This window comes from Engraulis encrasicolus, chromosome 4, assembly GCF_034702125.1.
Source record: "Engraulis encrasicolus isolate BLACKSEA-1 chromosome 4, IST_EnEncr_1.0, whole genome shotgun sequence".
NCBI lineage: Eukaryota > Metazoa > Chordata > Actinopteri > Clupeiformes > Engraulidae > Engraulis > Engraulis encrasicolus.
In genome coordinates, this window is record NC_085860.1 from 41,572,508 (window position 1) to 41,593,802 (window position 21,295).

Consider the following 21,295-nt stretch of genomic DNA (forward strand, 5'->3'; position numbering starts at 1 on the left):
TAGGTTGCCGCGGTTTGCGCTGCAGTCCTGTTTGCTTACACCGTGCGTCATATTATTGTAGTTGCGTGTTATACTGTATGCCTACAGTACAGCTCATGCTATTTCATTGTTGATGACGGCTTGCACATGCCCTGATGAAAGCGAGTTCACATTTCAGGCATCTTTGCGGCTTTTTGTAAACAGGACGAGGTTTGTGACAGAGCAACGAGACGGAGAAACGATACAGTGTCGTATTAATCTAAATATTGCACCTAACACTCCCACCCCCTCTCTTTCTCTCCCCCCGCCTGTAGAACACTACAGATGCTATCGGGCGTGCGGCAGCAGAGGCCATGCAGGGCCCCATCCAGGCGGCGTATAAAGAGGCCTTCCAGAGCATCGTGCTGCCCGTCTTTGAGCGCGGCTGCCAGTCCATGTTCCAGCAGATCAACGACAGCTTCAAACAGGGCACACATGAATGTAAGCACGTCACACACACACGGACACAAACGCGCACACTTCTAAGCACGGCTGCAGGAATTCAAACAGCATGAATTTTTATAGACCCACAAACACACACACACACAAAATCACACACACATGCGTCAGCATGAAGTGAAAGTGCATGAATTATACACATGCATGCGTGCCCACGCATGCACGCATGCACACACACATGCACACACTCATACACTCCAGCTGGCTATCTTTCCCGTGTCCTCTTTTATACTAATGTAGGGATGGCAGTCTGACTGTACATTTGGAGGACATTTTGTACATGTGAGTGTTATCTGGCTGTGATGGATGAGTGTGTATGTTCCCGTAGTTGCTATATGCGTGTTCCCTGTGTACAGTATGCATTTGTGTGTGTGTGCATGCGTGTGTGTGTGTGCGTGCGTGTGTGTGTGTGTGTGTGTGTTTCATCTCTACATGGTCCTAACTGTGTGTGTATGTGTGCCCTGTAGACATCCAGCAGCTGGAGTCGCATGTGAAGAGCCGTAAGCAGCGTGAGCAGGAGGCTCGGGACCCTGTGATTGGCCAGTTGCAGCAGATGATTGACACCTTCCAGAGCAGCACGGACCAGCTGGCCAATAGCGTCACGGCCAGCGTACGCTCTGAAGTCCAGCACCAGCTACACCTCGTCGTCGGGAAGTAAGAGGAGAAGCTTCTCTTTTTTCCATCTTCTCTTATCCTCCCCTTTCTTCTCCTCTTTTCTTATCCTCTCTCTTCTCTTCTCTTCTCTTCTCCTCTCCTCTCTTCTCTTCTCTTCTCTTCTCCTCTCCTCTCCTCTCCTCTCCTCTCCTCTCCTCTCCTATTGTCTCCTCTTCTCCTCTGTCTTCTCTCCTCCTCACCTCTTCTCTTCTCCTCTGTCTTCTCTCCTCCTCACCTCTTCTCTTCTCCTCTGTCTTCTCTTCTCCACTCCAGCTACATCCCGTTTTGGTAAAATTACTCGCTTCTCTTTTAGTTTCCCTTCTCTTTTATTTTCTTCCCTGTTATTTTCTTTCCTGCTCTTCTGTCTTCTCCTCTCATCTTCTCCTCTTTTCTTCTCTTCTCACTTCTTTTCTCTTCTCTCGTCCCTTCTCTCCTCTTATTTTTTCTCCTCTCTCTTTTCCTCTACAGCTACATGTCATTGTGGGAAAGACTCCTCTCATCTCCTCCCACCTTTCCTTCTGTCTTTGTCTCCTCCTCTCCTCTTTTCTCCTCTCCTTTTCCATCACCAGCTACAGCTGGTTGTGGTGAAGTAAGATGATTCATCTCTCTCTTCTCTACTGCTCTGCTACTCTTTTCTCTCACCCCTTCTCTTTTCTCTTCAGACCTCTTCACTCTACGCTGTAGCTTCGTTAGTCATTCTATGTATCATCCTTTACTTTTCTTTTTTATTTCTGCAGAACTGGGTCACGGTCTCGAAATGTTGAGTTTTTTAAAAAGAGTGGTCTGGAAACTGGCAAAGCAGGTTATATATAACCACCCAACAATTGTCCTTTTATTCAGCATTAGACTGTTGAAATGTGAAAATATTTAAAAATAAATCTTTATTGTAGCGATGCGTGATTGAGCAGAGTGCGTGGGCTGCGAGTCCTCAGGCTGTGCGGGCGGCAATGCGAAACCTCCTTATCGAGTGGCCGGCCTCATGGATCAGGCTGCACAAACACCCCCTAAGCCAGGCTTTAATTTGCCCCCGCTAACTCAATTTAGACCTGGCTCACCTTGAACACCACGCACGGCTCCAAAAGTGGAAGAACAGCATTAATATTCTGTTTGAATAGTTGGCTAGTAAAACGGCCCTAGTAATGACGTTTCCACGCCGACCTGGAGAGTGGCGTTGGCCTTGAGCAGAGAGAGCAGAGACAGCTGTCTCTCAGAGCAGAGGCTCATCAGCAACAGCACTCAGGAAGCTCTTGCCAACACGCCATCCTCATGCTTCCTTCCTCTTGCCAACACGCCATCCTCATGCTTCCTCTTGCCAACACGCCATCCTCATGCTTCCTCTTGCCAACACGCCATCCTCATGCTTCCTTCCTCTTGCCAACACGCCATCCTCATGCTTCCTCTTGCCAACACGCCATCCTCATGCTTCCTCTTGCCAACACGCCATCCTCATGCTTCCTCTTGCCAACACGCCATCCTCATGCTTCCTCTTGCCAACACGCCATCCTCATGCTTCCTCTTGCCAACACGCCATCCTCATGCTTCCTTCCTCTTGCCAACACGCCGTCCTCATGTTTCCTTCCTCTTGCCAACACGCCATCAGAGATTCTTTAAGTATATAGAGATATGCCAATGTAATAGGCTGCTATGGGCACCTAACGTGACCAGGTTCCGGTCTGCCTAAAGGGGCGTGTCATAATACTCCTAGCATTGAATAGAACAGTCCTTAGGTCTGCCTAAAGGGGGATTTCCCCCCTCTCCCCCTTGCAATAATAGAACCCGGAAACAATGGGCCAATGGAACCTCTCTCTCTCTCTACTGTCTCTGACGCCATCCTCATGCTTCCTCTTGCCAACACGCCATCCTCATGCTTCCATCCTCATGCTTCCTTCCTCTTACCAACACGCCATCCTCATGCTTCCTCTTGCCAACACTGAAAAATGAAAAAAGGTCGCACCATGCATAGGTTTCTTTTTATTTACACAGACGCGTTTCGGCGCTCTGCCTTCCTCAGTGTGCCTTTTCAGTCCTCTTGCCAACACGCTATCCTCATGCTTCCTTCCTCTTGCCAACACGCCATCCTCATGCTTCCTCTGGGCCTGTGCCTCTGTGGGTGCACGTGAGCACGGCTTCGTGCGTGCATGTGTGCCTGTCCGTGTGTGTTCATTTCTCTTGGCAGTGTGCTGAACTCCGTCCTGACAGAGGTGCAGCATCTAGTGAAGAAGCACTTTGTGTCCTTCCGTCATCCTCGTTTGTGTGTCCTTCCGTCATCCTCGTTTGTGTGTCTTTCCGTCATCCTCAGGGCTGATAGTATTCAGGCTCCATGTCTGATTTCAGGCTTGACAGAGTTTGCAAAAAAAAGAGAAACATTGGTAATAATTAGCCATTAGATTATTCTTATCTCAGAAAGCGTTACAGGTTCAGGGTTTTCTTCTACTATCAGGCTTGAATAATGGTCATACACAGGCTATTAACAGTTATATATAACTGTGAATAATGTGTCAAAATAGGCCTACGTTACGTCACTATGCAGTATCTTGTCGTCGTCGTTAGAGCAGGGAAAAAAGTTCAGGCTCAGGATTTTTTTTCACTATCACCCCTGCATCCTCGTTTGTATGTCTTTCCGTCATCCTCGTTTGTGTGTTTATCTCTCTCCATCTGCAGCCTCCAGCACCTGGCCGTGTGGAGTGTAATGAAATAGTGCTGTGTGGAGTGTAATGGAAATTGTGGAGTATAATGAAATAGTGCTGCGTCCTCGTGCTTTATTCTGTTTCTTTGTTTCCAGCCTGCAGGACTCCATCCTCACGCAGGTGCAGCGCATTGTGAAGGGTGAGGTGAGCTTGGCCATGAAGGAGCAGCAGGCTGTGGTGACGTCCAGCATCATGCAGGCCATGCGCTCAGCTGCCGGCACCCCCGTCCCCACCGCACACCTGGACTACCAGAGCCAGCAGGCCAACATACTGCAGCTCCTACAGCAGGGACACCTCAACCAGGCCTTCCAGCAGGTATATACTGCACCACACTACATTAGACTACACTACACTACATTAGACTACACTACACCACACTACATTAGACTACACTACACCACACTACATTTAGACTACACTACACCACACTACATTAGACTACACTACACCACACTACATTAGACTACACTACACCACACTACATTTAGACTACACCACACTACATTAGACTACACTACACCACACTACATTTAGACTACACTACACCACACTACATTAGACTACACTACACTACACCACACTACATTTAAATTACACTTCACTACACACCTGTACTACCAGAGCCAGCAGGCCAACATACTGTAGCTGCTACAGCAGGGACACCTAAACCAGACCTTCCTACAGGTATATACTACACTACACGTAGGAGATAACGTTCGGTGAGAAGGTCCCTGTTGTGGAATAGTGCACGACAGAGATGCAGGACTTCATCTGCGCTATCCCATGCCAGGCACTGCCTCGCTGAACGCTATCCTGCTTATTACACAGCTGTCCTTAGATTGCGTACATACTAGATGTTCCCATACTCTTCTTAAGCCAACTGCATTAGATTCTAGGGACAAAGTTCTGCACTTCTCTGTCACCAGCGTCTAACTTAGACGGGCGTAAAATCTTTGTTTGAAATGACGATGGTATGATTGTTTGAAGTCGCAGGAATCATGCACATGAACTACCGAAAATTAGTCAATTTATGTCTTCTTAATTATTGTCAGAATGATGATGAAATACATTATCACCTACAGACTGCAAATTTTGCACAGTTCAGCAGTTTTCCAAGTGTCTAAATCAGCTGACGTCACTAGGGTAACAGACATTTTCATACATGAACAGGGGGGGATCTTCTGTTTGCCCTTTTGAATTTGCAGAAATAGACATTTTTAGCTGAAAAACTTACTGTATGTTGGTCATACTTGTCAATATTAGTTTTTTATTTTGTAAATATTCATGAAAAGATCAAATTTGGCAATAGGCAGCACAGTTTTTTTTTAGAACATTCCTTTTTATTTCATGACATGGCATAACATGACATCATAAAACAAGTCTGAGTATTTTTAGCATTAAATGTAATAACTGACAATACAAAAAAAACACCAAAATAATAATAACAACAGAAAAACTAATATTAACATAGTGACAGCCAAAGGCATATGACCAAAGACAATTGAAGGATCAAATACAAAGAAAAAGAAAAGAAGAGAAAAAAGGACATACAAAAAGACCCCATCAAAATATTTTGTGACAAATCACAATCTTTGCTATGGAGTACACTTTTTGCTCTAGCCTATTATATGGACAGTGTGGTGTGAGTCTTTATATATTCCCGGAAAGGTCCCCATATTTTCCTCTAAGTTTCTTTTGTTGGACCCTTTGCTAAGTCCTTAAGAGAATGTCTTACTTTTTCCAATTTGAGGAAATACAGAACTTCCTTGACCCAATGTGTTACAGTTGGGGGTTTACAGTCTTTCCATTTCATCAAAATCAGCGTTAGGAAGATTTAAGAAGGCAATACTATGGGATTGTGCATTAGTTAGAAATAGGCAGCACAGTTTGAATGAGCTGCATAGTTGCGATACCTACTCTGGCCACCATCCTAGACAGTGCAATACACGTTTAAGCTTTTCAGGCATCAAGTCCTCATGGCTGTGCTACATCCTAGCTGTTCTGCCCTCTTGTCCTCGTGTGGTTCAGCGAGTCCAATTTAATCAGGAGGTCCTGCAGCTTCCAGACGCTCAAGTCATTCTGCTATTGATTGGCTCACTGGCCCTCTCTTATTTTTCTCCTCTCCCTCCCCCTCTCACTCCATCCTTCTCTCCCTCCCTCCCTCTTATTTTTCTTCTCTCCCCCTGTGCATCTTCCATCTCTGTCTCTATCGTTCTAACACTTTTTCCACCCTCCTGCCTCGCTCCTCTTGCTCCAATCTCTCCCAATACGCTTTCCTTTTTCGCTCTCCTCTCCTCCAATCTCTCCTAATATCCACCCCCCTCAAACGCCCCCCTCTTCCAAATTGTCTCTCTCTCTCTCTCTCTCTCTCTCTCTCTCTCTCTCTCTCTCTCTCTCTCTCTCTCTCTCTCTCTCTCTCTCTCTCTCTCTCTCTCTCTCTCTCTCTCTCTCTCTCTCTCTCTCGTCATCTCTCCCATTCTCTGTCTGCTGTGCTCCAATCTTCCTCTTCTTTCTCTCCACTGCTTCACTTTTCATGTATACCCCCTCTCCCTCTCTTTTTACCATCTTCTCTCTCTTCCTCTGCTCTGCATCCTCCCTCTCTCTCCACTCTCCACCCACCTCTCTCTCTCTCTCTCTCTCTCCACTCTCCACCCACCTCTCTCTCTCTCCTCTGCAGGCGTTGTCTGCTGCGGATCTGAACCTGGTCCTCTACGTGTGTGAGACGATAGACTCGCAGCAGGTGTTTAGTCAGCACCCGTGCCCCCTCATCCAGCCCGTACTGCTCTCACTCATCCAGCAGCTCTCCACCAACCTGGGCACGCGCACCGAGCTCAAGATCAGGTGAGCAAACCACACCACACCATAGTCCTCATCTTTACCTTCTCCCCTTTCTCCTCCCCTCCTCCTTCTGTATACGTGCACCTCAAAATCAGGTGAGCAAACTAAACCTAACCCTAACCATCAGTGCCCCACCCCCACCAATCCTCATCTCTTACCTTCTCTTCTACCTTCCCACCGACCCTCCTTACACGCACACTGAGCTCAAGATCAGGGTGAGGCAACCAAAGCCTCCCCTCGCCCCCTCGCATCATTTGCCACCTCCCCTCCTCTCCTCTAGATGCTAACGACGGCCCCTGTTTCTGCCCTCTGCCCCGTGGGCGTGCGGTGACCACCGCTTGCCCTCATCTCACCTCCCCTCTCTACCTGGTGCAGTCCCTACCCCTCACCTCCCCCCTCTACCTGGTGCAGTCCCTACCCCTCATCTCCCCTCCCCTCCCCTCTCTACCTGGTGCAGTCCCTACCCCTCCCCTCCCCTCCCCTCCCCTCCCCTCGCTCGTCTCCACAGGCACAGGGTGTGCAGCAGAAACCGTCTCCTCTGCTCTCCTCAGCCCTGGTCATTGGCCCAGTGCCTGCAGCAGGGGACAGCTCAGTATCGCCACTGAATTTGCGCAGAAACACTTTGTTTTTTCTTAAAATGGTGATAGGTGTTGCTCCCATGAAAGGACTGTCTGAGAAGGGTTACTGCTGGTGTACAGCAAACTACAGAGGTTTTCCAGCCAGAACAAAATGGATAATCAAGAAAGACAGACACACACACACACACACACACACACACACACACACACACACACACACACACACACAAACATGCTATTGGCAAGCCTTGAAAACGTGGTTTGCTAAAATGAGAAAAAAATAAAGAAACAAGACGTAAGTGAATGGTAGGCGTGTCCTTCTCAGCGCCCCTGTCCCGCATTAACAGATGATTGCTGACGAGATTCTGCCTACAGTTAGCGCTATGCATGAGCTGAAATGACTGGGGATGTGCCATGTCTCGGGCCATTCAGATTAATGCCTGTTTCTTTGGCACGCCATCCCTGTTGGCTGCAGCCAGACCAGGGGGCCTCTGCTAATAATGTTGAACCCTGGCACAGCAAGCACGCTGTCACACATACACGTGCCTGTACTCAGACACACACACACACACACACACACACACACACACACACACACACCCACCCAGCCTGGTGTCCAATCCTTCACTCATGTAAGCAACATGCGTAACCCAGGGGTGAGTATGTAAAGGGCTTGCTACACCTCTCCGCACCCCTGGGTCTTAAATCCCCCCCACCCCACACACACACACACACACACACACACACACACACACACACAGGAGAATTGCACTCTGGATGATGAGATTGCTTTACAGTGTCAACATGTGTTTGCGTAGATATGTGTGGTCTGAGCTGTGTCTGATGCTGTCCTTCTCATTACATTACACTCATCTGGCTCTTATCTTCTGCAACTTGCCGTGATTTACATATGGAGTATTGGTTACCGTCTCCTCTGGCTGGAGTGGGATTCAAACCTACCACCCTCTTGATTCCAAAACCAACTCCCCAAACATTATGCCACGTCTGCCACAAGGATTCCCAAGGATCCATCATGTCCTTTGGCCTTAAGACACAATCACACATTAAATTACATTTGGCTGACACTTTTTAACCAAAGCGACTTACAGTCGAGGACATAATCATAGCTTACAACACTTGCAGGATGCAGATACAAAGTGCGTAGGAAATATACAGATCAATAAGTACAGATGCCAAGAATGGTTAGTTTCTTCTCTTTTCTTTTCTCTCCCTTTTTTTTCTTTTGAGTACATTAGCATTAGCAAAGGGTTAAAGTGTAACTTGCAGGTTAAACACCACTAAATCTCATTTTAAGAGCCTCAATACATAAATTTAGATGTGATATATGTCAAAATACCGAATTATTGCATAAACAACATTTTCAGAAAACTTTGTGAAAAATAACGGCGGCTTCTTTTAAACAAACATTTAGAATCCGACGTAGATAGAGGGAGTCGCTGCGTTCTACAGACATACTAAAGACCGCAGAGAATAGGCCAGATTATAATATTGTAACACCTTTCCAGACCTATAGGCTAAATTTCAACAAGTTAAATGGCCTTAAACAGTGGCAGTATCCACCAGATACCGTCTGAACCATTTTATTATTTAAAATAATAATATTTTTTTGTAGGTTTCCTCCATGTCAATGCGCTGCAGCAGCGCCATGAGGGTGTGCCAGACCGTTATTAGGCTATGTGGCACTTCATTAGGTTTCAAAATAACATTGTTAACCTAATAGAATGTCTGATTGATATAAACTCTATTTGTGCATATAGCATATTTAATTTTATATTTTCGATGTGTTTCCCTCATTGTGGAGATTCTCGGTTGGATCCAGAGTCCTGAGTTGGGTAGGCTAGATGTAGCCAAAATAATCCCCCTCCCCATCACAGAGCTATCGCGCACTACCACCACCACCGACTGTTTTTATTGCCCCAGTTTGCACAGTAAGATTGTCATTATTAGGGTACGTCACATTACTTTTTTGGAGTTTATTAACGCTGCTGTGCTGGCCTATAACCAAACTTGACTGTGACTTTATGGCGCTTCGTTTTTGTCGAAAAAAAAACCCGATATGCTTCCGAAACATAACCTGACGGTGGTTTTGAACTGCTGGAGAGAGTGAACCTCTTTCTCCAGGCCTACATAGCATATCCACATTTCCATCTTTTTTTCTGACGGTGTGTCTTTTGCGCATGGAGTGGACAGTGTTCCAAATTGGGTCGTAGCAAAGTTTTAACTAACCTATATGCAGTACCCTACACTCACGAGAGATGAGCAGGATTTGAAACAGGTTTGATTCTTGCGGCGATTGCTGATAGCCAGCTGGACCAGCGGTGGATTGTAACCATACACAAAACCAGGCGAGACTCGCTCTGGCAGACAACATTGCTCTGCGAGAAAGATCATCCCTGTCTTCCTGGCGATTCATCCCCTTTGTCATCGTCCCTCTTTTCCTGTTAGTAATTTGGACCTGGCATGTTTATCCCCGTAATTTGTAAAACCGGCAATCAAACGTGCGCGCAGCACTTTACAAAGACGCAGGTATCCCCTCTATCAAAGGAACGCTTTCTCCGCGTGTGGTGTGCTAGATTTTCCGTATCCTCATGGATTGACAAGACATGTTGGGAGACTTCAATTCAATTCAATTTACTCCCGATTTTGTAGAGATATTATGCTATTGCTATTCATCAAAATGTCAGGACCACATCAACGTTAGTTTGGCAAATGTAGCCTAACATTGGCATGCTGATGCAAGGTCGACGGTGAAACAATGACGCATGCAAATAATAATCGATCTACTTCCCCAAGAATAGCCTACTGAAAATGCCCAGCATGTCCAACGTGTTTTACACATTCAAATAGGCCTACTCCCACTAAAGACATCTCCCAAACTCAACGCAATGCAAGCAGGTTTCCTTTTTGGGCGCGGTGGGCCAAGCGAAATCTAAGACTCTCCAAATGACGTTGAAAAAGCTTACTAATGTTTTAAATTACTGTTATCCATTTTAAAACGTCGTCCATATTGTAACTGTGCAATCGACTGTATTTTTAAGTTTTAGAGGTTATGAGTTGGGCAGGCAGCAATAAGACTGCCCGTTGGTAGGCCTAGCCTTCGTTACCTTTCCAAATATGAAAAAACCCCACTGACGAACACATAAGAAATAAAACAGATCAACACAACGAATATCTTTTCTTATTAGTCTTATTATTTAGTGCACTTTTGCAAACCCTTGTTTGCAGACCTTGCGCGCTCGGTCTCAATTTGGAACAGCGCACATCAGTTTCTGGCTTCAGCGATTCAGAATTGGTGCACACACTTCACGATTCCTTCTGGCTTGCTCACTCGGCTCATGGTTGTTGCGATCCTGACAATCTCAAACCCATTTTAGAGGCTGCGTGGTGAGATGGGAAGTATAGCCTAGTGCACACGGGGTAACTCTGCGCTCTCACTCCTGAGGAGGCAGCTGGTAGGCTGTTACAATATAGCCTACTTTTTATTTTAGTAATTTGGACCTGGCGTATTTATCACCGCCTACTTTTTTCGTTGGTATAACTATGGACAACACAAATAACTGTATTCCCTCATGACATTGTAACGTGCTTCACAGAATGCCGCGATTTCAGCACCATGGACAGAGGGCGCAAGTCATTGTGGCGGGGAACATGAAGGTCTCGTTACTCCACGGGCATCGTTTTCGGGAAAGATATTAAAATAGTCGCTATTTCTAGTAACGGTCTACTATGACACTGTTTTAGATAGGCATATAAAATGCCACTCTCTTGTGAAAGCATTGGAAAGATATAGGCTACTACAACCAAAACTGTTGGTAAGCCTACATCAACAAGCGAGAGCTGAACCAGAACCTTAGCTGGACTCCCTCTATCTACGTCATAGAGGCTCTGCCAGCGAGAAGCCCAACATTTCAGAAGTGGCTTTCAAATGATACATTTTCATGAAAATATTGCAGTTTGGTATTGTTACAGACTGTGAATTTCACATATATGTTTCAAAACACCTCTTCTGACAACATCCTGTATAGATTTAGTTATACATTTAACCTAAACATTACCCTTTAAGTGGAGTACACAGAAACAGACACAACATGCCATGGCGCGTCTACTTCGGGAAAAACGCCACCAAAGCCCTTGACCACAGCCATTACGCTTGACCAGGGTCCTCCAGGGTCGCGCTGAGGTGATGCCGATGACGCACACAGTCCTGCTCTCCCATTGGCTAAACAGGTGTCCTGTTCACTCCTGGCGGCTGATTCCTCTGTACACAAACACACAGCCCTGGTAAACAATCCCCGAACCCCAAGGCATCGAGAGTCACACGCTGCATCCTAATAGGCCCTGGGGTCAGTCCGGACACCATGCGTGCGTGCGAGCATCGATCGAGCATCTCCTGGCAGCAGTCACTAAAGCCCTGACTGCTATTCTACAATGTCTGGATCTCACATGTCCTTTCGACATCCCTTCCAGCCCAAGCCCACTCCCCACTCTCTGGTCGCCACCCACAGCCCTGCCTATGGCCTGCTCTTGCATATAACACACTGCGTCTACCCCAACCCCTTCAGCTCTTTGCCCTCACCCTGCCCTCCTCACGTTGCACTCCTGTAACCCTCCCCCAACCCACCACCCCCGCCAAGCACCCTCACTACCGTTAGTGTCCACACACACACGCGGTCCAAATTACCCCTTAAATAACCTCCAGCTCATACTAGCCAGATGTTCCTCTATATTACCATCTGGGTGGAGGCTGCATGAGGTGTGTGCGTGTGCGTGTGTGTGTGTGTGTGTGTGTGTGTGTGTGTGTGTGTGTGTGTGTGTGTGTGTGTGTGTGTGTGTGTGTGTGTGTGTGTGTGTGTGTGTGTGTGTGTGTGTGTGTGTGTGCGTGTGCGCGTGCGTGCGTGCGTGCATGCATGTTTAATAACCATATGTTAAGCGTGTGTGTTAAGTGGGCCTAGCCTTGAGATGTGGTTATTAATGCAGAGTGCATGAGAGCAGCTCCTGCGTATGCAGATGAGGGGGAGGGTGTAGGGGGCTCTGTCTGTCCATGTTGCCATCTCGTTTAGCATGTAGGGCTTACAGTGTAAATATTGTTCCCAGTTCAATTTGTTTGTTTATGTGTTTATTGACGAGGCGTCTAAGCTGAGCCGGCCGTATGAGCAGTGCTCTCCTCTCCTCTCCTGCACCCCGGGGGATAATAACACTTAAGCCCAAAGATTACAGCTGAGGTGGGGCGAGGGATGCTGTTGAGGAGGAGGAGGAGGAGAGGGGAAAGATGTTGAGAAGTGGAGGACGGGGGTTTGTAGGAAGGATGCTTGGCTGGGGAGGAGGTGGGAGGAGAGGGGTAGGTGGAGTGTTGAGGGATGCCGGGGTGTAACGGGTTGAGGGGGGTGGAGGAGGTGGGAGGAGAGGGGAGTAGTTGGGCTGTTTTAGTGAGGTGGAGGAGTGGGTGGGGTGGAGAGGTTTGAGGAGTGGGTGGGGTGGAGAGGTTTGAGGAGTGGGTGGGGTGGAGAGGTTTGAGGAGTGGGTTTTAGTGAGGTGGAGGAGTGGGTGGGGTGGAGAGGTTTGAGGAGTGGGTGGGGTGGAGAGGTTTGAGGAGTGGGTGGGGTGGAGAGGTTTGAGGAGTGGGTGGTCTGATCTTTGTCCGCTTTGCCACCAGGGGGCTGTACGTGTATTGAAGCGAGCAAGCCATACAGATGTGAAATTATAACAATCTGATAAAAAGCATCTTGGCTGGCTGGGCCATCTGGGCCTCGGCGCGCGCGCACACACACACACACACACACACACACACACACACACACACACACACACACACACACACACACACAGGAAGTATGCTATTAAGGCCGATGACTCTGCCGCTTCGTCCTCTCTTTTTTTCCCTGTTTTAATCAGACATTTTAATCTTAACGAGTGGTTTGGTTGTGAGGTAATTAAGGTGCTGTCCTAGGAACACGTGTCGCCTCCACCCACGTACTGTCCCCTGAGCAGCGCCCAGCGCAGATACAGAGATCTGCATCCAGATGGCGGAGATCTCTCGCACTTGCTCTGTACATCAGACAGGTGGCCGGTCTCTTAATCCCTATTGGACGCTGCAATCCCACAAAGGGAGAGTGCAGAGGAGCGCAGAGTAGGCGGGGGGCGGGGGAGGATGGGAATGGTGATCGGGAGGAAAAGAGAGAGAGAAAAAAAAATAGATGCTTTTGCTTTATCCCACAATAGGCTTTAAGAAGCAGCAAACATGTTCATCCCACGTGGCAGCGCTGCTCTGGGGCAGCGAGCAGAGGGGCCGAGGCAGCGGGATATTCACACAACACCATACAACAAGAGTCAGCGGGGCATTGAATGCAGGCGCTAAATCAGTTGTTTTTAGTACGTCCATGGTGATACAGTAGTTCTTATTCCGTTGCTGTCAAATTCCAAAGCTTTAGACACTGTGCTTTGCCAACAAAAATATATCTTCGCTTTCCGGCAGAAACCTCGTATCTCTTTTTCTTGTTATTTCTCCTATTTGTTTTTTATTCATTCCAAAATACAAATCTCTACTTCTTGTCACTCTCCATGAGCAATGTACGATAGATTTTTTTAATAACTAACTTAAATAATTGATTATTTAGAAAATAGTGGTTTATAAATTAATAAGCAAAGTCCAGTGAAAAGTGAAGATTCAAGGTTCCTGCCCTACAGTGAAGTATGTATATTTTAGCTAGCAGGCACTAGTGAGGTCATCACACAGTCGGGTATCAAACCGGACCAAAGCATCAGGATGAAGTCCACTGCTATGTAACAAGTAGGATCAAAACATCTGAATATCAGGTCCACTGCCATGTAACAAATGGAGTATGGCATCAGGACATAAAGCTCAAAACCATGTAACAAACAGGACCAAGGCATTGGTATATTAAGTCCATAGCCATGTAACAAACAGGACCAAGGCATTGGGATATTAAGTCCATAGCAATGTAAAAAACAGGACCAAGGCATTGGGTTGTTAAGTCCATAGCCATGTAACAAACAGTTCACAAGAGAGCAAAGTCCACAGGCATGTAACATCTAGGAGTGAGGCATCAGATCAAGTCCATAGCCGTATAACCAGCAGCTCTCAGGAGAGTAAAGCATGGCACTGACCCGGCCTGCCCTCTGCAGCTGACCTCTGCACCCGGCCACCGCAGTTCACCACAGTTCTAGACACACACACAGAATAATGGCGCGAGCACGCACACACACACACACACAAACACACACACACACACACACACACACACACACACACACACACACGCACACACACACACAGAGAGACAGACGATAGCATGGTTGCATAATGGCTGTATCCATGTACGCACGCACACACACGCACGCACACACACACACAGAGTCATGTCAGGAGACATCAGGAGGGGATGTGTAGGGAAAGGCTCCACACTGGAGGAGACGGAGGGAGGAGGAGGCATATAGGCAAAGGCTCCCCACTAACGGGGGAAGAGGTGTGTGTAAAGCAGGGGGTCAGGATTTGGCTGATTAGCTTCGCCGATTAGCAAGGCACTTCCTCGTCGCAATTCTGCCACCTCTTCGCTCAAAGAGGGTGGACGCGATTGGTGGGTGCGCGAGTTTAGTGTTGGGCTCACATACCTATACAGGTGTGTGGTTGGGCACCTCCATGCATCCAATGCCCGTCTTCCATATATCTTTCTGGTCAATCGTAAGTCAGTCATTAATGTGTCACGTAATTGGCTGAGTAAACTGGTGGCGGAAACGACTCCATCTTTGAAGCTGAAAATTTCATTCAATTTTGGCTGAATTCACTAGCCTAGCATTTCCCATTGAAATGACTGGAGACGGGACTTATTCACTCTCTCCAGTTCTTATACTACCTCCATGGTGTAAAGTCTCCCTGCTGGAGGAGGAGGCGGAGGCAGGAGGTGGTGGCGGCGTTGTCTACAGGCAGAAGCTCCCCGCTGGGCTGAGGGGATTTGGTGCTTTGAGGTGGCCCAGTGATCCGACAGAGGAGACTGGAGCGATGTCCTGCACACACTGCGTCAGACCCACATGCAACACCTGGGGGTTGGGGTTGTGTGTGTGTGTGTGTGTGTGTGTGTCTGTCTGTCTGTGTGTGTGTGTCTGTCTGTGTGTCTGTGTGTGTGTGTCTGTCTGTGTGTGTGTGTGTCTGTGTGTGTGTGTGTCTGTGTGTGTGTGTGTCTGTGTCTGTGTCTGTGTCTGTGTGTCTGTGTCTGTGTCTGTGTGTGTGTTAGTGGTTGGCCACTGGTTGGCCACTAGGCCCTATAGCATCATCATGAAGCCTGGTGGCAGTTGGTGGAGGGGAACCAGGGTGGGTGGGGGAGGCGGAAAGTGCCAGGATGTTGTTCTGTGTTGGGTGGAGCGAATGGGAGGGACATCTGCAAAAGTGTGCTGTCAGATTCCCAGACCAATTTTTTACACCTGGTAGCTGTAGGTTTATGTGATCCTGACCTCCCTCCCAACTCTGTATGACACTAACCACCCAGATGCACCTGTGGAATGACAATTTGGCCGGTGTGTGTGTGTGTGTGTGTGTGTGCGTGCAAACCCGTTTGATGGCTGTGTGTGTATAATCATACATGATTGCCCACATGCATATGCATAATGTTAACCTGACCTGTGTGTCTGTGCATGCCCGTGTGCATATGCATAGTGTTAACCTGTTAACCGTATGTGTGTTCCTCAGCTACCTGGAGGATGCGGTGATGAACCTGGACCACGGTGACCCGGTGACGCGTGACCACATGAGTGCAGTTCTGGCCCAGGTGCGGCAGAAGCTCTTCACCTTCCTGCAGCAGGAGCCCCACTCACCGCTCAGCAAGAGGGCACGCAGGCTTATGATGATGCTTCAGGGCCTAGTGGCCAACCACTAACACACGCACACATGCCTTCTCTAACACACACACACACACACACACACACGCACACACTCACTTGCCGCTTAGCAAGAGGGCACGCAGGCTCATGATGGTGATGCTGCGGGGCCTAGTCACCGACCACTAACACACACACACACACACACACACACACACACACACACACACACACACACACACACACACACACACACACGTACGTATAAACAGACAAACATACTGGCCCTCCTTATTACATACACACATTCATATACACGCCTTCTTTGATAAATACATGCATACAAGCCCATGGTAAAGCGTGCACACTCACACACTCACACACACACACACACACACACACTCACACACACACACACACACACAGCTGTGTAGAACTGTGTGGTTCTACTATTTCCAACATTGATACACAATGTTGCAATGTCCAACAGCATATTGTCTCTCCCAGACCCGCACGTGTACAGCTCGCCCCTCCCCACACACAAACACACACAATTTTTTTTTATTTTATTTTTTGACCTTTAGCTTTTTTTTGTGAGTCCACCCCACCTGCTGCAGAAGTGTATAGAGACTAGTGAAGGCTTGGGCTGCGGGAGGTGCTCGCTCTGCGCCTCTCCCCTCTCCCTCATACGTACGGTTGTGTGGAGAGGCGAGGGAGGTGGTGGAGGGTGGAGTCACATGTGCTCTTCCATGCGTTTCATTGGAGAATGGAGGTGGCAGCCATTGCATTCTCCACCGCACCGCCTCCTCTTCCCCCCTTCTCCTCCTCCTCCCTCTCCTGTCATGGCTCGTCTTCTGCTTTGATGAGCTACACGAAAGAAAATCAGCGTCTATACTTTTTTTTCTTTTTTCAATGATGATGTTTTGATTATGATTGTTTCTTGTAAGTGACTGAGAGAAGTCCCCTGCCTGTCGTGTGGCAGGCATGAAGGGGATGGGGGTTGGGGGGGGGCGCTGCGTGCAGAAGAATAGAAAACCAAAATTGACCTTCCTGTGTTGAACTGCTTTGCTTTGTTGAATGGGACGACCACGTGCAAGTTAATTCTGAGTTCTTCCCCACTGAACGCTGTCCAGACGGACTGGCCGAGCTGCAGCCCCAATATTTCACTTTCGTTTAGCCCTCTTTTCTTTTCTCTGTTCACTTCATAAGCTGAAAGGACTTAAGGTACATACGCACAGGATTTTGTCTACCAGAAACTCTGACTCTTATGTTTCTGTTTTTGTTTGTGTGTGTGAATGTGTTTGAGAGGGAAGCCCCAATGTTACAATTTGTTTAGAAAAGAACGAAAAAAACTGTAGTTGAGTTGGGTGTACCAAGACGGGGTGTGTTCAGTAGGACTGAGTTCATGTTAAGTGAAGTTGTTTTCTCTATTCTGTTTTTTCCTGTTATAGTTTATGCGGGGTACTGCAGCCTTCTGCACATTAGTTTAATGCAGGAGACGGCAGCATCCTCAGTACCCACAGTTAAGTACATTAGTACTCGTCAGGAGCATGATCATTGGGACACGCGCACACACACAACAGAAATGGCCGTCCATAATTTCCTTTTTGCTCCATGGTCTGCACATGCATACACACACAGACAATAATCCATCAGCTTCTCTCATTGATTATATTCCCAGTATATATTAAAGTCCTGATTATTTTTATATATCAGGTGAATAGTTTGAGAGAAAGTTTTCAATTGCAAATTGAACAGAATCAGTTATTGTGGAGAGATGGTGTATCTCGTATTTAATTTGTAAGTGTGCAGTTCATGCTTTGCTCCCTAGAGGGCACTAACTATGATATTTAACAAGTTTTGTTATCATGCATCTATTACCAGTATATGTATGCAGCTTATCTTTCCTCTTTTCGTTTTCATTTTTTGACACAATTTGGAGGAATATTATCAAGAAAGTGCCTTAACGATGTCCTATTGTCTGGGTGGTCAATTGGCCCTAACGGTACTGTAGTGCCTGTTGGACACTTCTGATACTGTACACCCCGTTGATGATGCACTGTCTTAACGAAATGTAAGAATAAGGCCTGTCAAATGGTCTTCAACTGCAGATGTTAAGTTGTCCCGTTCAGACCTGGTGAGGTGAGCTGAGCTCCTTAGTTGCTGTTTCTGTAGGCCATGTGAAGTCATGGCCCCCCTTGCTCGCCTCAGTTCTGTTTTCTCTGGCTGACCAGCTGCATCAGATGTATCTCGGCATGTTAAAGAGCTGCACATTTCAATTAATGTAATCCTTTAGAAGCAGGACGAGCAGCTCTTCACTTTTTTATTATTACTCTTTCCCTTTGTAAGAAACGAGCAATGTACTTAAACAAATATTATTGGTCATATTCCATCAGAGACTACCGTTGGTCAGGTGTCTTGGCCACTAGTGTGTTGGCTTTTGGGAATCTCTCCCTACCCCTTTTCTTTGATTGTTGAAGCATCCCTTTAATTGGTAAATACGGCGCTCTTCTATTTCAGGACGCGTCCATAAGCTGCAGTGTATACATTTATGTTTTCCTTCCTCTTCTGTTATCCATTAAGATCAGTACTTATCAGGGTCTAGCGACAAATAGACGTGAATGTCCAACCGAGGCTTGCACATAACGCTATAAAGTCAAAACTATTTTCCTCTTCAAACGTTGCGTATTAAGATTTAGCTCTTGTGTATGAGAAGATTCAAAACGTTTTGTCATTTTGCCATTGTGGTTTTGTTCATTGTGCTTGAACTATGTTGTATATTTTACACCTGTTTCTTTTACCTTAGGCGTTTTGGAATAAAAAACAGAAAATCACAACGTTCAATCTGTTTCTCTGCGTGGTCATTTTAATTTGTATGAAATCTACAAGCGGGCTCTTCGCAAACGTGAGATTAATCCACAGTGGGTTTATTTCCTCGCATAGTCGTGTTCTAGTGACGTTGGCATCCTCTGTGGACGGGATTACACCGGCCGATACAACATCCTTTATGCGCATCACACATCTTAATCCACGGCAGAAGCATACAGTCATTTGCAACAGACCGAATAATCTGTTACCGATTCTTGCAGTGGCGAGCAACAGCACTAAACATTTCGTGGGTTTTATTGACTGTGTTTTTGGGACCGTGTTAAAATATCTGACACTTTTGACTATCACTCGTTTGCGCGTAGTTGTCAACCTCACGAGATTACGCATTTCGACTCGAGTATAGGACTGGCTCCCCCGCCCCTACCCAGGCGTGTACTCCAGGATCCATCCCGGGCCATTCACTTGACGCTTCTCTCTCCATGCGCGATGCCTGAAACACTTGTCTAGATTGTAGTCAGTGGATAGGGTGCACGAGGATCCACTATAGCTCGGATACACCAACTAATTGACAATTTCGCCGTCATTTCATCGGAGCGCGTGAACGCTGATGCAGAATGGCAGCCCGTTTCCATTACACCTGCCTCCTCGTGCCTGTTGCATTCCATTTCCGTAAGTCCCGATGTGATTTCTTTACTGTTAAAACTGTTGAAATTACTCAAGAGAACTCATGTTTGAAGTTGAACTGCTGTTTTCGTGTTTAACTTAAGTCTCGCATTGTTTTACTCCCCACTGTGTGGGATGAAGCGGAGTAGTGGTACATTCGGTCACAGCAAATAAGATTGTTTAGTTTGCTTTTAGATGTCCATGCATGAGTAAAATACCAAACCGTGCCTGTCATTTCTATGAAGAGCTTGTAAATGTTGAATACAGGCGGGTGTCTTAACAGATGCACTGAAGTTACCATGTGCTACGGTTGCGCATTACGCATAGGTCTCCGAGTGACGCCAGCGCTTACCCACTTCTCTGATATGTCAACTAATATTTTAATCCCTTGAGCGGAATGCAGTGTTCATGTTTGTTTTGTGCTCAGATGAGGTTTGTCTGTAATTTATTTATTTACGACAAATACTCTCGCTTGGTGGCATTTTAAATCTGAATCGGAAGTGTGAGGACCACCAATGCAAATCCGAGTGGACCAAGCGTCACTGTTCGGATAGGCTACCTATTGTGAATGTAAAGGCATACCGGCTGTCTGTTTTGTCGGAAAAATACTTGAACAGTAGAAACTACAAACTGCCCTGCCTTGGAAGTATTTGTAGGCGGCATTGTTTTCCTCTTAAACCGCTGTGTTAATTCATCCCGGAGCATCATGCTGATGTAACGCGGCTCTCCGGGGGATTAAGGAGGGAAAACATCCCTCCAGAAATAAATCATGAATGAACCGCATCTGCGCTCCCCCGACTCCCCTCCTCCCGCGGGAGTTACACACTCTATTGGCGACAGTCTCCACTCCTCCCTAGAAAAGCATCTCAAATCAACAAGGTGATACCTGGCCCCGTCCTGCAGTGTTAAACAACTCTGAGCGCTAAACAACGAGCGAGTCGCCCTCCGCTTCAAGGCATGCCCTCCCTCAGCACCCCCCCAGCGTTCCACACTGACTTGCCTCTCTTCAGTGTGTTACGCGAACTCCAGTGAGGTGTATGCTCCTGTTGCCAGAGGGGCTCCGTTTTCACGAGCCTGAATGGCAGGGTAACGGTTCTCCCTGCTTCCCCCTGCCTCTCCTCAGCTCATCTCGTTGGAGTGTTTAAGGAGAGTTTATTTACATCCCATCTCAGGGGAGCCGTGCTTTGCCTTGCACCTTAACTCTGTGTGATGTTGGCTGTTGATGTTTACAGTTTGCATTATGTGTGCATTTGTGGCAAACTGCGACCATGGTATGGCTTGACACTGGACTTCTCCCCATACTCTACAAGCAGGGCTCTAAATTAACTTTTTCCACCACCAGCCAATTTGGCTAGTAGACATTTTTTCTTACTAGCCAAATGGAAGGTCAACTAGCCATTTTTTTCTCACCAAAATAAACCATGCGTTAATTATTTTATTAAACTAGGCTATGTCCTCAACACAGATAAACAATATAAATATTATACTCAATATAATTCAGTCTATTCTATAATTATTTAGTAATTATATTTTTATTACCTGCATTTAATTATTTTTCATTCCATTTCCATATACTGCTCAGACAGCCAAACACTAGCCTATTACCTCACACACCATCACCCAAACCTCAAACAGTATAGGCCTACAACTCACACAAACACAGCATGCCTTCAACACTAATGTCACACACATACCAGACTTTCAATATACACTAGCCAA

General features: G+C 46.9%; 1 protein-coding gene across 7 annotated transcripts in view; it reads left to right on the plus strand.

The window, feature by feature from the left end:
• The window catches only part of edc4 (enhancer of mRNA decapping 4), a 55,682-nt gene extending 36,754 nt beyond the window's left edge, over positions 1-18,928 (plus strand). For all 7 annotated transcript variants that reach the window (XM_063197443.1, XM_063197445.1, XM_063197444.1 and 4 more), the window contains exons 25-29: positions 294-459; positions 945-1,131; positions 3,914-4,133; positions 6,496-6,659; positions 15,957-18,928. In XM_063197443.1, coding sequence (XP_063053513.1) covers positions 294-459; positions 945-1,131; positions 3,914-4,133; positions 6,496-6,659; positions 15,957-16,143 — 924 coding nt within the window. In that variant the 3' untranslated portion in view covers positions 16,144-18,928. The remainder of the gene's footprint in view (positions 1-293; positions 460-944; positions 1,132-3,913; positions 4,134-6,495; positions 6,660-15,956) is intronic.
• The last annotated feature ends 2,367 nt before the right edge of the window (positions 18,929-21,295 follow it).